Raw genomic sequence first — 19,327 nt, 5'->3', positions numbered from 1 at the left:
GTGGCCCAGGTTTGGATCCCCAGCACAGACCTACACACCACTCACCAAGCCACGCTGTGGAGGTGTCCCACATACAAAATAGAGGAAGACTGGCAAAGAAGTTAGCTCACAGACAATCTTCCTCAAGCAAAAAGAGGAAGACTGGCAATAGATGTTAGCTCAGGGCCAATCTTCCTCACAAAAAAAGAAAAAGTTAATATGAAATAAAGCTCTTTGTGACCTCCAAGCAAATGAGCAAATAAAAGGAGAAAACCATTAGTATGTTCAATATCTGGTTTTCAAAGGTTTTAAAAAAGCACACAGACTAGAAAGGGTGAAAGGCCTGGTAACTTAAGTTTTCACACTTTTGGGGACCTAGGGACATATATTCTAGATCAATGTCCTCCCTTTAATTCAAAAATGCAGATTCATGATACCAAGACCTGCCCTTCACCACTCTGCTTTATCAGCAGGAATGCATAAGTAAGAAGTAAGGGATATAATTTCTCATGTCTATTATGTTCTACTATAAAGCAATGCTACACAAATCCTAAATTCTGCCCATTTGGTATAAAGTATGAGACAACTTTTCATTGATTCATTCTCAGAATGGACTCCCACTTATCATTATTTATTAGGAGTAACAGGACTCAATTATGGATTATCCACAAATATGGACTATCGAGCAGACGTTTAAGAAGGATTAGAAGAATAAGGAGTTGAGAAAAGTTCAAAATATGCTGGGAAGTGAAAAGAGTAGATAAAAAGCAACATGATCTGATGCATGGTATGTGTATCTAGAAAGCATAGAAGTACGTATACCAAAATGTTAGGTGTGATTATATCTGGTGGTATGGGTATGATAGGGTATTTATCTTGGAGATATATGCAACTATGTTCACACAAAAACCTACAGATGATATTCATCTGTAATCTGTAGCTTTATTTGTAATTGCCAAAACACGGAAACAACTAAAATGTCCCTCAATAAGTGAATGGTTAAACTGTGGTACATCCATACCATAGAATACTACTCTATAATAAAAAGGAACAACAATGTCGTGTGCATTATTGATATACACAACAATTCCTATGGCTCTCAAGGACATTATGCTATGCGAAAAAAGTCAATCTCAAAAGGTCACATACTGTATGATTCCATTGACGTAGCATTCTCAAAATGAAAGTTACAGAAATGGAAAACAGATCAGGGGTAAGATAGGCAGGGGTTAGGATTTGGGGTGGGGGGGAGAAAAGGTGTGACAACAAAGGAGTAGCACTAGAGAGATCTTTGTTATCACAGATTAATTCTGTATCTTGATTGTGGTGGTGGTTACACACATCTACATGTGCGATAAAGTATACAACATTGGACATACTGTAGCAATGTCAATTTCCTGATTTTGAGATTGCTCTATAGTTATATAAAATGTAACCACTGGTGCAAACTGGGTGAAGGGTACATGGGACCTCTCTGTACTATTTTTGCAACTTCCTATAATCTATATAATTTTTAAATTAAAAAAAAAGTAAAAGGATAAATCTTGTCCCTTCCCCTTCCCATTCCTCCCTATCCACTTACTCTCCATGAACCATTCACTCCTAGAGCCATAAGCCAGAGGAGAACAAGGTATCAAAACCCAGACAGGATAAAGAGGGCATCTGTATGGGGAGGAGGGGGGGCTGCCCAAAACAAGACGTCAGAGTCTAAACAGGGAAGGAGGTTCTCCACATAGAAGGGCAGCTCAGCATGAGGTGTTGGAACCCAAGTAGCCTAAGGGAGGGTCTATGTTGTGGGGGGTGGGCAGCCTGGAGTAAGGTGCAAGAAGCTAAGTGGGGTGAGGAAGGCATCAAATAGTGGGCGTGGACAAGCACAGTGTATAAGGAGGGCTCCAAGTGGTGATGAGGGCCAGTACAAGTGGTCACAGTACATGCAGGGGGAGAAAGGCATCCATGTAGGGGACAGTGAGTGGCATGCACTGCCATGGAGTACAGAAACCTTGGTAGACTGAAGACAGTATCAGTCTGGGAAGGGTGTGGCATTGAAAGAAAAATGGTTACACATGGGAGGTAGGGGTGGAGGGTCTGATCAAGTAAGTAAATATATTAAGAATAATAGAAGCCAAGTTGCTCATTGTCTAACAAGGGAGTTATAAAACACAGAAGGGAGAAAACTAAGATGTACTCTGTGGTAACAGACTGTAATGGGAGGTATCAGTGGGAGCTCATGTTTTTCAATACTGATACATATAGAGATAATTATAGATGTAAATGTGTGTACACATATATATATAAATGTATATAATTACACATATACATATATTCTCTGGCTTTGTCCATTGACAGGTCTGGGAACAGCTATACCCAAACAGCAATGAGCAGCACAGTGAGCACCCAGATTTTGGCTTCTAAATACCACTCTCCACTAAAATGAACTAGGGCTCCTTAAAGAAATGGCTGATTGCAGGGTTGAGGCAAGAAAACGTAAGATAAGCCTAAGATATCTTATGACAGAAGGCAAGAAAGTGCTCAAAGATTGATGGGACATGTTAAAAGAACATAGAAGCCAGCTAAAAGAGGCTTCAATTTGGCCAAATCTTAAACCAAGCATTACAATAAGGATAGTAATAAATTTTAACCCAGTGAATAAAACTTCTAAGTACATATTAATACAAATAAATGAATTAATTAAAAAGTGTGATGAGGAATGAGATTAACTTTACAGTGGCAAAACCTGGCAGATATCGCCTCAATCAACTGATCAAAGAGAACCACCATCAGAATGGGGCAAAAAGAAATCACGTGCCACCTGTTAGAATGGAATGGGGAGAGAACAGAGCATTACTTTTTGCAATATCCCTGCCAAAGACAATAACTTAAATCTCATTAAGAGGAAAAATCAGATAAACCCAAACTGAGAGACAGTCTACAAAACTAAATGGTCTCTAACTTTCAAGTATTATGATCATAAAATTTTAAAAGTGTGAAACTAACCCAGACTAAAGAAAACTAAAGAGACACAACAATTAATGCAACATATAATTTTTGAACTGGGTCTTTCTGAAAAGAGACTTTAACTATTAAAGAAGAAGTAGATCAGTAAGGACATAAAAGAGTTAAAGAACACAACTAGGCAATGACTTAACTGACACACACAAAATAACCCACTCAACAACAGCCAGAATACTCACGTGAATATAGAACATTCACAAACTAATCATTTGTTGGGCCCTAAAATAAGTCTCAATAAATTTAAAAGGACTGAAATCATACAATGTACATTCTCTATTAATGACAAAAAGATATCTGGAAATTTTCAAAATATTCAGATATTAAACAAAATACTTCTAATTGATTCACAGGCCAAAAAGAAATCACAAACGAACTTAAGAGACTTTTAGAGCTTCAAATGCTTACATTAAAAATGCAGAAAGGTCATCTAAACCTTGTACTTTAAAAAGCTAGGAAAAGAAGAGCTAATTAAAAACAAAGTAAAGTAGAAGGAAGGAAATAACAGAAAGTAAAGAGATGAAATTTTAAAAGAATAGTGAAAATCAACAAACCAAAACTTGATTCTTCTAAAAGACCAGTAAAATTGATAAATCTCTACTCAGACTAACCAAGAAAAAGACAAATTACCACTATCGGTAATGAGAAAGAAGAAATCATTATAGATCCTTTAGACAATAAAAGAATAAGAAAATATTATGAAACATTTTGTTCAATTAAACAAGAAGAAATGGACAAATTTCTTGAAAAATAGAATTTATCAAAACTGATTCAAGAAAAAAACTTAAAATCCGAGTAGCCTTATATATGTTTTAAAAATTAAATTTGGAATTAAAAACTTTCCCATAAAGAAAACTCAAGGTAGAAATAATACCAATCACAAACTTTTTCAGAAAAAAAGAGGAAGAAATACTTCCTAACTCACTTATAATGAGGCTAGTACAACTAAAACAAAGACACTACAAGAAATCTAATATCCCTCACAAACATATACATAACAAATTTTTCTAAAAATTAGTAAACTGATTCCAGCAACATATAAATAGGATGACACATCATGATCAAGTGCAGTTTATCCCAGGAATGCAAGGTTGGTTTAACATTTGAAAGTCAATCACTGTAATTCACTATATTAAGATAAGGGGGAAAAAATCATATGACCATCTAATCAATACAGAAAAAGCATTTGATGAAGTTACACACCCTTTCATAGTTAAAAAAAAAAAAAAAACCTTATCAAACTAGAAAGAAAACTCTTCAACCTAATAAAGATCATCTATAAAAAACCTACAGCTAAAACAATTCTAAATGGTGAAAAACTGAACACAGTCCCCTAAAGATCAGGAATAAGGCAAAGATATCTACTTCTATTCAGTATTGTACTGGAGGCCCTAGTTAGTGCAATAAGGAAGGAAAAAGAAGTAAAGGACATATAGAATGGAAAGGAAGATGTAAAATGCATGGACAATATGATCAGACAATATGACCATGAATAAACCTAAAGAATTTACAAAATAACTATTAGAATTAGTAAGTACAGGAAACAAGGACACAGGATGAATGGTCAATACAAGAAGAATCAACTGTATTTCTACATACCAATCATGCAAAATCAGACAACGAAATTCTTCAAAATACCATTTACAACGGTATCCAAAGCATGAAATACTTAGGGGTAAATTTAACAAATTACGTCCAATAACTTTATACGGAAAACCACAGAACTGTACTAAGATAAACTAAAGAAAACCTAAACAAATGTAGCAATACCCTACGTTCATGGATTGGAAGCCACTATTGTTCAGACGTTGATTTTCATCAAGTCAATATATAGAATCAATGCAATCCCAATCAAAATCTAGCTGGCTCCTTTTATAGAAACTGAAAGGTTGATTCTATATTTTATACCAAAATGCAAATGACCTAGAATAGTCACAATAGTCTCTCAAAAGAATAACAAAAGCGGAAGACTTATACTACCTGATTTCAAGATTTACTGTAACAGATACAACAATCAAGATACTGTGACACTAACACAAAGACAGACACTAGAGCAAACAAAATGAAAACACAAGAAAAAGTATTTAACTTCTATAAAAATGTACCCAACAGAAAACAGACTTGTACAAGAATGTTCATAGCAGCTTTAATCATAAAGGTTAAAAACCAGAGATAACAGGGGCTGGCCCCGTGGCCGAGTGCTTAAGTTCACGCGCTCCGCTGCAGGCGGCCCAGTGTTTCGTTGGTTCGAATCCTGGGCACGGACATGGCACTGCTCATCAAACCACGCTGAGGCAGCGTCCCAGATACCACAACTAGAAGGACCCACAACGAAGAATATACAACTATGTACCAGAGGGGCTTTGGGGAGAAAAAGGAAAAAAATTAAAAAAAATCTTAAAAAAAAAAAAAAAAAGAAAAGAAACCAGAGATAACATAAATAACCATAAAAAAGGGAAATGAATAAACAAATTTTAGGATAATAAAACAACAGAATTTTAACCAACTATGAAAAGGAATGAACTACTTACTGATACACGCAACCAACACAGATAAGCTGCAAAAACGGCCAGACACAACAGTTACATATGATTCCAATTACATGAAGTTCTCAAGGGACAACACTAATCTATGATGGGGGAAAAAAAATCAGAACAAATTGTTGTGGAGGGGATTGACAGGGAAGAAACACAAAGAAACTTTCTAGGATGATGGAAATATTCTGTATCTTGATGGGCTGTGGGTTATACACATTTATGTAGTTGTCAAAACTCTGAAATAAAAGCTTAGGATTTGAGAGCATTTCACTTTAAACTTTTCCTAAATTTAAAAAAAAATGTATTTTCACTCAAAAAATACAAGTATTGCCTACTATATATAGCCCAGGTATTGAGAACACAAAGTTAAAAGGCAGGATCCAGAAAAGAGACTTTATAGTCTTTCAAGTAAAGAAATGCAAAATAAGTTAGTTACCATAATCAAAATTACACAAAAGAGAAAGTTTTCAAGCAGAGAAGTGACAAACAGTAGATTCCCACAAAGAATATTACAGGTAAAGATAACACATACAGAAGTAATAGAAAAAATCATAGTGGACCTGGGCAACTAAAGTAATTTGAATTGCTTAAAGGATGAAGCGGGGAGAGGGGCTTAGACTCCTGTGTTAAGGGGCTAGATACGAGGGGAGCTGATTAAGAAGGCTCTTCCAGCCCAGGCAAAAGAGCACATTTTAGTTGTTTGGCAACAAGGAACCTCTGAAGAGGTTTTAGTAGGGGAGTGAGAAGTACAAATCTCATTTGTGAAAGATCACCATAGAAACTATCTGAAATATAGATTGGACAAGGCTTACTACAGCCAGTCCAATAAAAAGGCTACTGCAATCTACAGACTGCTCATCCAACAGCAGAACACACATTCTTCTCAAGCTCACATGGAGCATTCACTAAGACAGATCACACTCATGGCCATAAAACACAGCTTAACAAATTTAAAAGAATAGAAATCATACAACATATGCTTTCAGACCACAACGAAATTAAACTAGAAATCAATAATGGAAAAATAGCTGGAAAATCCCAAAATGCTTGGAGATTAAACAATACACTTATAAATAACACATGAATCAAAGAAGAAATCTCAGGAGAAATTAAAAGATATATTGAACTAAATGAAAATAAAAATACAACATCAAAATTTGTGGGACACAACAAAAACAGTGCTTAGAGGGAAATTTATAGCACTGAATACATATATCAGAAAAGAAGAAAGATCTCAAATCAATCATCTCAACTTTCACCTTACAAAACTAGAAAAAAAGAAATTAAATCCAAAATAACAAAAGGAAAGAAATCATAAAATTTAGAGCAGACAGGCCAACCTAATGGCCTAGCACTTAGGTTTGCGCGCTCCACTTTGGTGGCATGGGGTCTGTGAGTTCAGATCCCTGGCACAGATCTACAGACCATTCAACAAGTCCTGCTGTGGCAGCATCCCACATACAAAACAGAGGAAGAATGGCACAAATGTTAGCTCAGGGACAATCTTCCTCACCAAAAAAAAAAAAAAAAAAAAGCATAAATGAATGAAATTGAAAATTGGAAATCAAGAGAGAAAATCAAAAGCTGGTTCCTTTAAAATATCAATAAAATTAGTAAGCCTCCACTGTGGGGAGGGTAAAATGGAGAACTGTTGTTCATTGGGTATAGAGATTCAGTTTTACAAGATGCAACAGTTCTAGAGAGCTTTTGTACAACAACATAAATATAGTTAACATTATTGAACTGTATGCTTAAAAGTTGTTAAGATGGTATTAAAAAAAAAAAGGTGGGGGAGCAAGCTTGCAGCCAGGCTAAGAAGACACAAATAATTAATATCAGAAATCAAAGTAGGGCCATCACTACAGACCCCCTGGATATTAAAGGGATAATAAAGGAATACTATGAACAACTCTATGCCCAGAAATTTGATAACCTAGATGAAACGGACCAATTTCTTGGAAGACAAAATCTGCCAAAACTCACTAAGAAGAAAGAGACAATCTAAATAGGCCTGTTATCTATTAAAGAAATTGAATCAGTAATTAATAACCTTCCAAAAAAGAAAGCACCAGGCCATATGGATTCACTGGTAAATTCTATCAAATACTTAAGGAAGAAATTATACCAATTCTCCACAATCTTCCAGAAAAGAGAAGCAGGGAGAGTACTCTTAACTCATTCTACGAAGTTAGGATCACTCTAACACCAAAATCAAACAAAGATACTAGAATAAAAGAAAGCTAGACCAATATATCTCATGAACACAGATGTAAACATCCTCAACAAAGTATCAGCAAATTGAATCCAACAACGTATAAAAAGAATTATATACCACAACCAAGTGGGATTTATTCCGGGTAAGTAAGGCTGGTTCAACATTCAAAAATCAATTAACATAATCCATCACATCAACAGGCTAAAAAAAAAAAAAAAGACTACTGCAATGGGCTAGGTAAAAGTTGGTGAGAACACAACTATAAGTAGTTAACCATTCCTCCACAGCATGTGTCAACATCCGGGATAGAATGGAAACTAAGACACAATTTACGCTCTCACAGAGCCCACAATCTATCAGAGACATAGGACATGAACAAGTAATCACAAGTCTCTATTGCAAGGACTCAACCTAGACTGGACAGAAGTGGCAGGCTGACGATGATGTACTAACTAGGTTAAAAAAACAGGGAGGGGGGCTGGCCCCGTGGCCGAGTGGTTAAGTTCGCGCGCTCCGCTGCAGGCGGCCCAGTGTTTCGTTGGTTCGAATCCTGGGCGCGGACATGGCACTGCTCATCGAACCACGCTGAGGCAGCGTCCCACATGCCACAACTAGAAGGACCCACATCGAAGAATATACAACTATGTACCGGGGGGCTTTGGGGAGAAAAAGGAAAAAATAAAATCTTAAAAAAAAAAAAAAAAAAAAAGGGTGAATTAAAAAAAAAAACAGGGAGGGAGTATGGCTGAGGAGAATATTACAGGCAGGATATATGAAGGTCCTGAAGCAAAAGAAAAAGTATAGTATATTGGATGTGCGGAAAGGAAGCCAGGTTTAACATCACAGAAAGAATAGAAAAGGATTACATAACAGTTACAATTTGACTGGTCATTAGGTAACAAAAAAAAAACAAAAACAAGAAGCCAAAAAAGTTATAGGTGCCTACAAAAGAATACCTTAGGTGACGAACCATGATATGTCTAGGGTAAATAGGAAAGACTAAAGGGCTGGTATACTCTAGAAAGATACTGAAAAATATTAAGAAGGCAGGAATTGCCAAGAGTTACAGAATTTGAAGGAAAAACTATGGAATGTATGATCTTTTGCTAGTTATGCTCAAGGTTCAATCTTTCTACTCTTTAAGGAGAAACTCAGAAGTTAAAACAAAATATATTTTAAAATTAAGCACTTAAAATTTAATAAATAGTAATCTTGATAGAGAAATAAATGTTATCCTTGAAAAGATAAGCTTCTAAAATGTATGTAATACAAAAACTTAATTTTATCTTTTCAACTATGATTTCTGTCAATATTTAGAATATCTATTTAAGAACACCCATTTGAACTATTTAGCCTTTAAACATTTTCTAAAATCTTTTGAATGACTTGTAGTATTACTGAAAACAACACTAATTACATTTCTAACTATAAGTTTAATATCTTTAGAAAGAAATTACTTACAGGGACATTAAGTGCATACTGTAGTCCTTGAGGAAGTCTTTCATGTGTTTCCATCTGCTCTTCATCATTTTTCACTGTCTCCTCATGGACCATGAGTTCATCATGTGATATCATATCTTGTTGTCTCATTTCACTTTCCTGTAACACTTCATCTGCAGCAAGGATCTCCTGGTGAGGCATACTCCGATCTTGAAGTACTGAGTCCTGCAGTTCCCCAGACACGGTAGACTGGCCAGACACTCCACCCATTACAACCATTGCCCTGGAAGACTGCATTTCGTCTATGCCGCCACATTTAAGAAACAATCCTTCCAGTTTGTCGTCAATGTTCATGCTTAAGTATAACTGCCTAGAAAGACCAAGTTTGGCAACAAAGCATAATAAATTAGTTTTATGTATCTATTTGATATTTAAAATTTCAAATTATGAAAGGTACACACTTTAACAGAAAAATTTTATTCATGTAATTCAGTAGTGCCTCCAATTTAAAAAGTACCAAGATAGGTTTCCAAAGGCTGGTAGAGTAAAACAAAAATTTTCATTTTTGACATTAAGGCATAAAGTCCTGGTCAACTTCATTATGAAAAATAAAGCAAATTGGGGGAAAGAATTTATTACACCAGTCAAAGGATCCATATCCTTTAATATATTAAAATTTCTTAAAAATAAAAAATAAAAAGAGATGCATTTGTTAAGAAATAAACTGACAAAACACTATCAGGCAAATCATAAAGAAAACTTAGTCACTAAATATATAAAATAATAGTCACTTACAGTAGTAATCAAAGAAATGAACGAGGTACCATATTTCATCCACCAAACTGGTAATGACTCTTTTAAAAATTACATCCAATGTTGAAGTGGTGGGGAAAAAAAAAAAACACACACTTATCTACTGACAGTGGGAATATAAATTAGTTCAACTATTTACAAAGGTAATTTACTATTATGTACTGAAAGCCATAAAAATGCACATATTCCCTGAACCAGTGATTAGACTTTTAAGAACCTATCCTAACGAAATCAGAAACGTATACAGAGAAACATATGGAAAATCACTACAGTAGAGTTTACAACAGTGAAAACCTGGAAATACACTATGTATTCAATAAAAGAAAACTGGTTAAAATATATTCATACATATTTTTTAAAACTATAGTGATGGTTGTACAGCTCGGTAAATTTACTAAAAATCACTGAATTGTACACTTAAAATAGGTGAATTTTACTGCATGTAAATTCCATCTCTGTACAGTTTTTCTTAGAAATAGAATCAGAATAACGGCTACCCCTGGCAGGAAGGAGGGCTACCACTGGGAGCGGGACCAGGGGAGCGTCTGGAAGCTGGCAACGTTTCCTCCTGCCTTGAAGGCTGGCTGCACAGACGTGCTCACCTGGTAAAAGTTCAAGATGTGCATCTGTGATAGGTGCACATTTCTGTCACTTACTACAGTACTTCAACAAAAAGTTAAAGCATGGTGAAACTCAAAAAAAATCCATACGGTCCTAAGAAATATTCTTGAAATATATTTGAAAATTTGGGGAAATATTCCAACATATTAAAGGAAATATGTGAGTGTGTGTGTTTGAATGTACAAGGGTTTATCTAAAATATTAACAATATTAACACTAACACTGGGTGGTGAAATTACCAGGTTTTTTTCATATTTATATTTATCTCTAATTTGAAACTTTCTATGTTATTTATTTACAAATGTTTTTAAATTTGTTAAAATGAAATAAAAGTAGTATTTCCATTACTAATACATTAAGTAGTTGCACATGATTAAATAAATTTAATAGGTCATAAGAACCAAACACTATTAAATAGTTACATGATTTTATTTTCTCCATTATTATAGAAAAGACAGACAATATTAAATCTGCCCTTCTAACTTTGGTTGCTGTAAATTCATATTCCATTGTGTTACTCTAGGAATTATAACAAAAATCATGAATCAAAGAAACCATCTCAAAGAAGGTCAAAGTGCTGGTACCAAATTTGTTTTTTAAAACCAACTTCTATTATCAGACTGTGTGAAACAGACATACATATCCTACCCAATACGAAGGGCCCACAATTAGTAAATGCATTCACTGTGTCTCAGTTTAGTCACCTCTTTCCCAAATCAATCAGGTAGGTAATGGTTACTACCTTGATCACAGCTTTCAGAGGTAAAATAAACAATCGGTTAAATTCAAACACAATACTGAAATCTAAATACTCTCATTTACTAACATTATCATCCAGGGAGAAACCTTTACCTAGACAACAGCTCAAAAAAACAGCTTATATAAACAGCAAAGTAAACAAAATAAAATATAATTCATACTTGATAATCTGGTCTTCCCTGGTACCAGATATTATCAGTTTAGAATATATATAGGACAAAGGACCAAGAATCTGATTTCATTTTTCAAAATCTTTAAGTAGCAAACTTGAAATCTAAAGGACAAAGATTACAAATCTATCACCAAATAACTGTCGTCTTCAAATATTCTATTTATCACAGTTCTTACAGAATAAACTATCCTACAACTAAGTGAAACAAGTCTTTTAGGGCTACAATTTGCTTATTCTGGCCATTTCCTTGGAAATTCTTACCAAATCAATTACATTCTTCTCATCTATTTACTGTTTTCTTAAAGAACCTGGAAAGCCTCTAACTTAAAAGGGATTTATACATACACAAAGCCACCCTTTACTGCAATTCTTTGTTGCTACTAAAGCTGCTATTGCCACATAAGTCATTATTTTTTAAAAACAAAAAACTTGGGGCTTTTAAAGAATATGGAGGATGTAGAAGAAGTTATTAAAAGATCAACTTAGAGAAACTGACCTAGGACAGAACTTAGTTTTAAAAAAAAAAATAAAAAGTAGCAGGGCTGGCCCCATGGCCTAGCAGTTAAGTTAGGTGCACTCCGCTTCAGCAGCCTGGTTCCAGGCACAGATCTACACTACTTGTCAGCGGCCATGCTGTGGCAGCAACCCACATATGAAAAAGAGGAAGATTGGCACAGATGTTAGCTCAGGGCGAATCTTCCTCAGGAAAAAAAAAAAAGAGTAGCTAAAGTTGAAGCTAACTTATTAACTCAACACAAGGTCTACATTCCCCTAAAGCAATGATCACCAACTCCAACATTTTTGATCATATACCTCATTAATTTTTTAAAAATTTAGCATATCCTAATATATGCATACTATTTAAAACTATACTCCTATAATATATTGTTAATATGTAAATTATAATTTTTTTTACCAACCTTATCCCTAACATCAGGCTGAAGTAATAAGTAATGAGGAAGTCAAAGTCCTTTGGGGATTGAGAATATTTTGGGGGAAAAGGCAGGTTTGCATAAAGTGCCAGAGTGAGGAACTTGGAACGGGAAGAGAGTACACCTCAATACAGAGGTAGTAAATGGAAAGGAAGCAGAAATACTGTAAAGGGAAGACAAACTTGACTTCTTGGATAATTTTCTTGAAAACAGGCCATATACACACAAACTGGAGTCTTCCTTTTTTACATACAGTTTCTTATTCCTATCACCTCAAATTAAGCCATACATTTCAAGTTATTGTCTAGCCAGAAACTGTTTTTGAAACAATTTCCCTGAAATACCAGAAAATGCTAAGATACCAACACAGATTTTGCTATCAATGAACACTGTTCTTACAAGGTTTTTGGTGAGCCTTGGAAATACCTATCAAAATGAAAACTGCACATACCGTTGAGTCAGCAACCTCACTGCTAGGGATAAACACAATCCTGTGGGCTTATTCATAGAAATTAACCAAAGATACATGCACAAGGATGTTTGGTGCAACCCTTTAATGGGAAAAGATTGGAAACAACCTAAGCACCCACTAAGAGACTTGTCAAATTAATTACGATTCAACCACACAATGGGATCTACGCAGCTGTTAAAAGGAATGAGGTTGCTATGTGTGCTGGGTGAAAAGTTCTCCAACATATACTAAGTGGAAAAAATCAAGAAGATACACAGACAAAGTGAGCCATACTTGTATCACACACCTCAACTGGTGTCTGGGCAGGGTAAGCTGGACAGGAAACGAAACAAGCCTCTCAAACAAAAAGTTAATTTCATCAAGCCTATTACAAAAGGGAAAAGGGCAAAGCTACACTAAGAAAAACGATAAAGTAAAGAAACTATTTTTTTACTGTCCTTGAAGCTCTCTGATAAGTGCTTATCGTCTTCCACTCTGCCCCTTCTAACTCCTACACGCTCTCAGTCAGAGCTCTCATAGGCCTCACTGCACTTTCACAGACCGAATATGACAAAAGGCCCGTGCTCAGAAGTTAACACAGGCTACTCCCCTTCGCTAACTTCACCATTTTCAGGGAGGATCAGCCAAGTGTAAGAAAGGAAACCGATGTAATCAATCCATACTAAGATGTGAACAGTTAAATGTCTCTTCCTGCTAAACCTTCCAAAAGCCAACTGCTTTTTGACCCAAATGTCTATACAATAAACGGAAATGCAGGAGTTAGATATTATTACACAGCAGAGAGGAAGAAATAATGCTTCAAGTCATGTCAATTAAATGAAAGACTGCTCTGGAAGAAAAAAGAAATAAAAAGAAATAAAAGAAATATGCAAATTAATAAATGCAATTAATTTGCACTGCCAGGAGCCTGGGTCCAAATTGGGAAAAAGAGGGACGAGGTGGAGTAACGAGCAATAAGCCACCCTGAGCTCCTTGTGGGGACCCATCATTTTGTAAGCAAAGGGACCCTGGGCAGTTGACAAAGGGTATAAAATAGCAGAGTTGTTAAGAGCCAAGAGAGGGCTGACAATGACGTCCTAGGGCTAATTCAGCTAAAGGTGGGACGGCACTCCTTCTGGAACTCAAGTTACCCAGAACAGAGATTGCTAAAAACTAGAACAGAGCAGGAGAGAGGAAGAAAAGGAAGGGGCCCAGCTCGGGCCAATTTCTCCTAAATCTCCCTTCAATGGATTACTTCAAACCGCATTCTTTTCCCCCTTCCAAGTTTTATTCTTCCTTCATCTCCAACCCTCTGCCAGAAAAGCTCAAAGGTACAACAGGGATATTTAGGAAGCCACAATTCCGCTTCCTGCCCCATTCAATTCCCTCTCTTGCACACACACCCCTACCCATCCTTTTCTATTGAAAAATGTTTGGTTCAGCTGTGTGAAAGTAATCCCAACTGTAGCCGATTAAGTAACCCCAGTCATTCAAGCCTAATGGCAATGACGTACTTAAAGAGAACATAAATTATCAGCCACTACTCTCTCCTGTCTTCCAGAAGAGACAGCTGACTCCTCTTATTGTCACCTTCTAATTTAATGCTTCTAATCAACTGTGTGCAAACAATTAGAAACTAAGCTTTATATATTTGCAAGTTGAAATAGAGTAAATAAGCTCTGAATCAGGGCTTTTAATAAGGAATTAAAGACATGGGCTTTTAATACAAGTATTTGTGACAATTATTTCCTAAGCTGTGGAGACTGTTAGGGTTTGTTTTCAGAGGACAAAGTTAACAGAAGCATAACACATGGACAAGTTGGGCATTACTACTTATTTTTAATCAACTATACAAGGCACTTAGGATGCTTACTGAGTTTTTTTACGGAAGTTCTATGCAATTAATGAGGAAACTATCTTTCTAAATTTATTAATAGGTTTGACTCTGTATTATAAAGTTCAGAGATTATCATAGCCTGGAGAGGAAGGACAACTAACACGTGTTGAGGACCTACTAAATGCAAAACCCTGTGCTGGGCACATTTATACACGTTACTTCATTTAATATTTACAATAACACTCAAGACAGTAACAGTATATCCCCATTTACCAGATGAAGAAACCGGGTTTACCCAATGTCACATAGCTAGGAGGCAAGCTGGGATTTCAAACCAGGCTCACGTGGTTTAACACACTTTCTATGATACCATACCATCTCCTACCTTGAAAAGGCCCTGGACACAATATAAGAACTCACTGAATTCTCTCCTCATCCACCTATCTGAGGCCACCTGTCACCACTACTTGGCTTGGTAAAGCAATCCAACACTCCTTAGCTGGCTACCCCCATCTCATTGCTACCACTGGAGAACTTTGTGACACAGAATCCCTTTTTCTCCTTCAGGAGGAATGGACACTTTCTACATTTCCTGTTTTCCCACTTCCATCTATTACTCACATCCGAATTTCTCCACATTCTTTTTTTCACAGGTTTAACATATACCCTCTTAATCCTTCCATTCTTCAAATCTTGAAGAACTTGAACTATATGAGTCAAAACAGATTATAGTGGGCAAGCTTAGGAACCTAAATATCATTCTTTTCTATAAAAAGAATAATTTCCAACTCAAAATATTCTCCCAAATCAACAATATCCTGCCTTATACCAGAACCCATTCAACCTATAAAGAGACTTCACTTGTAGACAGAAGAGAAGTACTCAAAAGAACCTATTCTGAAACAGATAAAAACAAAAAGCTAGATTTCACAAATTACTTCCAATTCAAAACATTTTCAGCAAACTCCTTGTTGTCTGGAGGACGCCAATTACATTAATTTGGATATTTCTAACCTATGTAGGAGTCAGTAAGAAATTACACCTTAAAAGTATCAGCATTAAGGGCCGGCCAGGTAGCTTAGTGGTTAAGTTCACGTGCTCTGCTTTGGTGGCCTGGGGTTCACAGGTTCAGATCCTGGGCATAGACCCACACACTGCTCATTAAGCCATGCTGTGGCAGAGATCCACATACAAAATAGAGGAAGAATGGCAACAGACGTGAGCTCAGGGCCAATCTTCCTCACCAAAAAAAAAAAAAAATCAGCACTAGAAATACAAGTATCAATCAGCCTCAAGATCAACTGGTCAGACAAAGCAAAAGACAAAACCACGATCAATACAGATTTAACAATCTGCAACTTGTCCATTCCTAAGAAATTTTCTATTCTCTCTCATTTTCCAAAAGTATAGTTTCGATCTAAGCAAAAAATTGCTTCATCTCTAATTTAAAAACAAAATCTACTTCTTATCTAGGCATATTCTACATTCAGAAACCCCTTCAGATATACCTTCGTATAACTACCATTTTGCCTGTGTAACGCATATTTTGTAAACTATGCTCCTTGATGATTTTTAAATTTCTACTATTTCAAAACATCCTAATAGAAGCATCATTTACAATAATGGCAACTGGAGAAAACAGTCTTTCTGATTAGTGCTAGCAACAATAAAAGATGTTTAATAAGAGAATTTACAGGCTAAGATCAATCATGTTATACAATATAGATAACTAAAGAAAACCTGGGATCATTTTTCATAAATATTTAAGCACAAGTTAACAGGCATTTCTATATGCCTGAAGCCCCCCTCAAATAAAGTGGAATCTAAGCATAGTCTCCAAATATTTATCACCCAAGTCTTCTAAAATAACAACAAGAAAATAGTGGTATTTAGAAACATTAAAACATCAAATTTATGGCGATTCAAACTGTTAAGAAACAGCTATATTTTATCTTAAAAAAGAGAGGGAGAGGGAAAAGGCAAAAAAGGTCCAAAGAAAAGAGAACCCTACCTTCTGCTGGATCTAGTTGTTTCATCCATCACATTTTATGCCAATACCAACAATTCAAACATTAATATTATAAACACGCATTCTATTAGGAAACTATGAATTTTCTACAGTCTTGTGTAATAAAAAAGAATATCAAAAATACTTCTTAAAACTGACTTCCCTGTACATTATGTGAACAAACATTAAACACCTAAGTTATTTTTAATATGTAGTATATAGTATCCAAGACTCACTGAAGAATAGAAAAGCGTTAACTATTTAAATCAACATTTCATTTTTTCAACATCAGATAAATGCTCTCACTTGAATGGCACAAACCCGACTTGGGAAGTACAATAGAAATAAAAATGTGCTCATCACCTTCAACGCCAAAAACATCTATGATGTCTTATCACCATTTATTAATAAACTTAAATCAACAGGCCTAATATAAATATGTATACAAGTACACAAATTTATCAAAACTAATTATCTCAAGTCTCTCAAAAATGGTACCAAGGTTTATACATGTTGAGGTTGACATAAACTATGGTGGAAAACTGACAACTAGTTTCCAATCCTTTAATAAATTCTCTAATGGAAACATACACTATTTGATAATTGTTTCAAAGTACAGGATTTACAAAAAGACAAGAACCATAAAATGTAATGTACAATGAAATACTTTTCATCTAAAAAGAACTACTTAAAGTATATAATGTCTTTGAGAATAAGTTGTTCTGATCATATCTAAACATTTAGAATAAACATTTGGAATTAGAAGGATCATTTAGCTTTATGAGTAGCTAACAAGATCCTCCCACCCAAACCCCTTAACCTTGCCTTAGAGTCTAAAACGTCACACAAATCACTTCAACCTAATGGCAGTGAAAATGTGGAATTATCTCAAGTCAATTTTAACTTTTAATATCTTACTCCATCTTATAACATCAAGACTAACAGTGTTTAGTCAAAGAACCATGATGACTAGTTACAAAATTAGAATTGTGTCAGAACTTAAATAAGCACAATTTCCAAAGTATTGTTCCAGGTCCAGAGTCAATATGTCTTGAACAATAAAAATTATATTTTAATTTTAGTCTAAACTAGAAAAGTGGAAAGTAAATCTGACACTAACCCTAATGTGATAGACAGCTAGCTGTACCCCCAGAATCTGTTCTCTCCTTCTTGCCCAATAATAAAATATTAAGTGAGACACGCCGCCACCTAGCTAAGACTCATTTCCCAATCTCCCTTGCAGCTGGTTGTGGTCATGTGACAAAGTTATAGCCACTGGGATGTGAGCAGAAGTGATATACACAACTCCCCTTATGGGAAGGAGAGGAAAATGTTCTTCCCTTGTCTTTCCCCTTATTGGCAGACAGGATGGTAACCATCTTGGACCACAGAAGAGAAGCCACATATTAAGGATGGCAGAGCAAGACAGAGAAGCCTAGGCCATGGTGACTCTGGAGGACTCCATACAATCTCAAGATTGTTCACATGGACTTTGCAAATAAACAGACATATATTTCTACCTTTTTAAGCCTCTGTCACAGTAGTCAAGTCTATATTTTAACTAACATATCTAATATAAGTGATTACTGAATTATCTACATGACTGCTTCTTTATATCGGTGCAGGCAAACATACATTACATACGAATGTACAGTTAACAAGTACCCTTTTTCATTTTAAAAATTATATGCCAAACACCATTAAATTTGATTAATAGGTCTAATTTTCCCACATATGAAAACAGAGTTTTCCTGCAAATTCTGGAAAATTTAACGGGGTATGTATGTGTCAATGACAGGCAGGTGAAAAATGCAATAACTCTGCTGAGAAAAAGGATTAAAGAAGAAAATACCTTCCCACTGAAATTTCACTTCAGATTACATAATAAGCTAGACTTATTTTTCTGTGCTAAACCAAACTTAAAATCTAAAACAATATCATTATTCACTGATTTTCTTTTAACAATACTTTCTCAAGAAAAAGATTAAACCCCAAGTTTCTTCCAGATATAAATGCCAAAACATAAAGAAACTATTATATAAATTCAACATGAAATTCTAGCAGACAAAAAATGGTTTCATATCTGAAAAAGTTTACTTATTCATGATTATGAAATATAAGTATTGAAGTTACCTGAGACTAAAGTAAAAATGAAGACTTCAAGGAAGGAAATGCTGTAGAGTTGAAAAAGAAATCATGGTTGAGTTTCTACCTTTCATAAGCTTCAGAGACCCTCAATACCACCTTAATCACTTATGCCATCCAATTCCTACAAAAAGAAAAATGGAAAACAACAAACAAAACACATTACTCATGGAGGGAAAAATACTGTACAAATACAATATGGAGAAACTGGTATGAATAATGAAGTGATCACTTTTTGTAAACAGTTGACTATGCCTGAATGCTCAGTGCAATGACTTGTTTTTAAGTCTCAAACTGGAAAAACATAATAGTGGTAAGTAGTTACTGTGAAATAAACCTGGCCTTAAAAAGAACAATTTGCCTAGATCTGGAATCTACGGCTTCAGAGATATGAGACTTTGTAGGAAAT

At 35.3% G+C, this 19,327-nt stretch overlaps 1 protein-coding gene across 12 annotated transcripts in view; it reads right to left on the bottom strand.

Annotated features, from left to right (window-relative positions):
- The window catches only part of ZNF148 (zinc finger protein 148), a 120,777-nt gene that overhangs the window by 60,049 nt on the left and 41,401 nt on the right, over positions 1-19,327 (bottom strand). For 6 of the 12 annotated variants that reach the window (XM_023623598.2, XM_070243644.1, XM_023623602.2 and 3 more), the window contains 3 exons: positions 18,907-19,042; positions 9,976-10,034; positions 9,202-9,550 (listed from right to left, as the gene is read on the bottom strand). In XM_023623598.2, coding sequence (XP_023479366.1) covers positions 9,202-9,534 — 333 coding nt within the window. In that variant the 5' untranslated portion in view covers positions 9,535-9,550; positions 9,976-10,034; positions 18,907-19,042. The remainder of the gene's footprint in view (positions 1-9,201; positions 9,551-9,975; positions 10,035-18,906; positions 19,043-19,327) is intronic. The other 6 variants (XM_023623601.2, XM_070243646.1, XM_070243648.1 and 3 more) reach the window with 1 other exon arrangement.

This window comes from Equus caballus, chromosome 19 (assembly GCF_041296265.1).
Source record: "Equus caballus isolate H_3958 breed thoroughbred chromosome 19, TB-T2T, whole genome shotgun sequence".
NCBI lineage: Eukaryota > Metazoa > Chordata > Mammalia > Perissodactyla > Equidae > Equus > Equus caballus.
The sequence above is the reverse complement of the archived record's forward strand: the minus strand, read 5'-3'. Positions and strand labels throughout refer to the sequence as shown.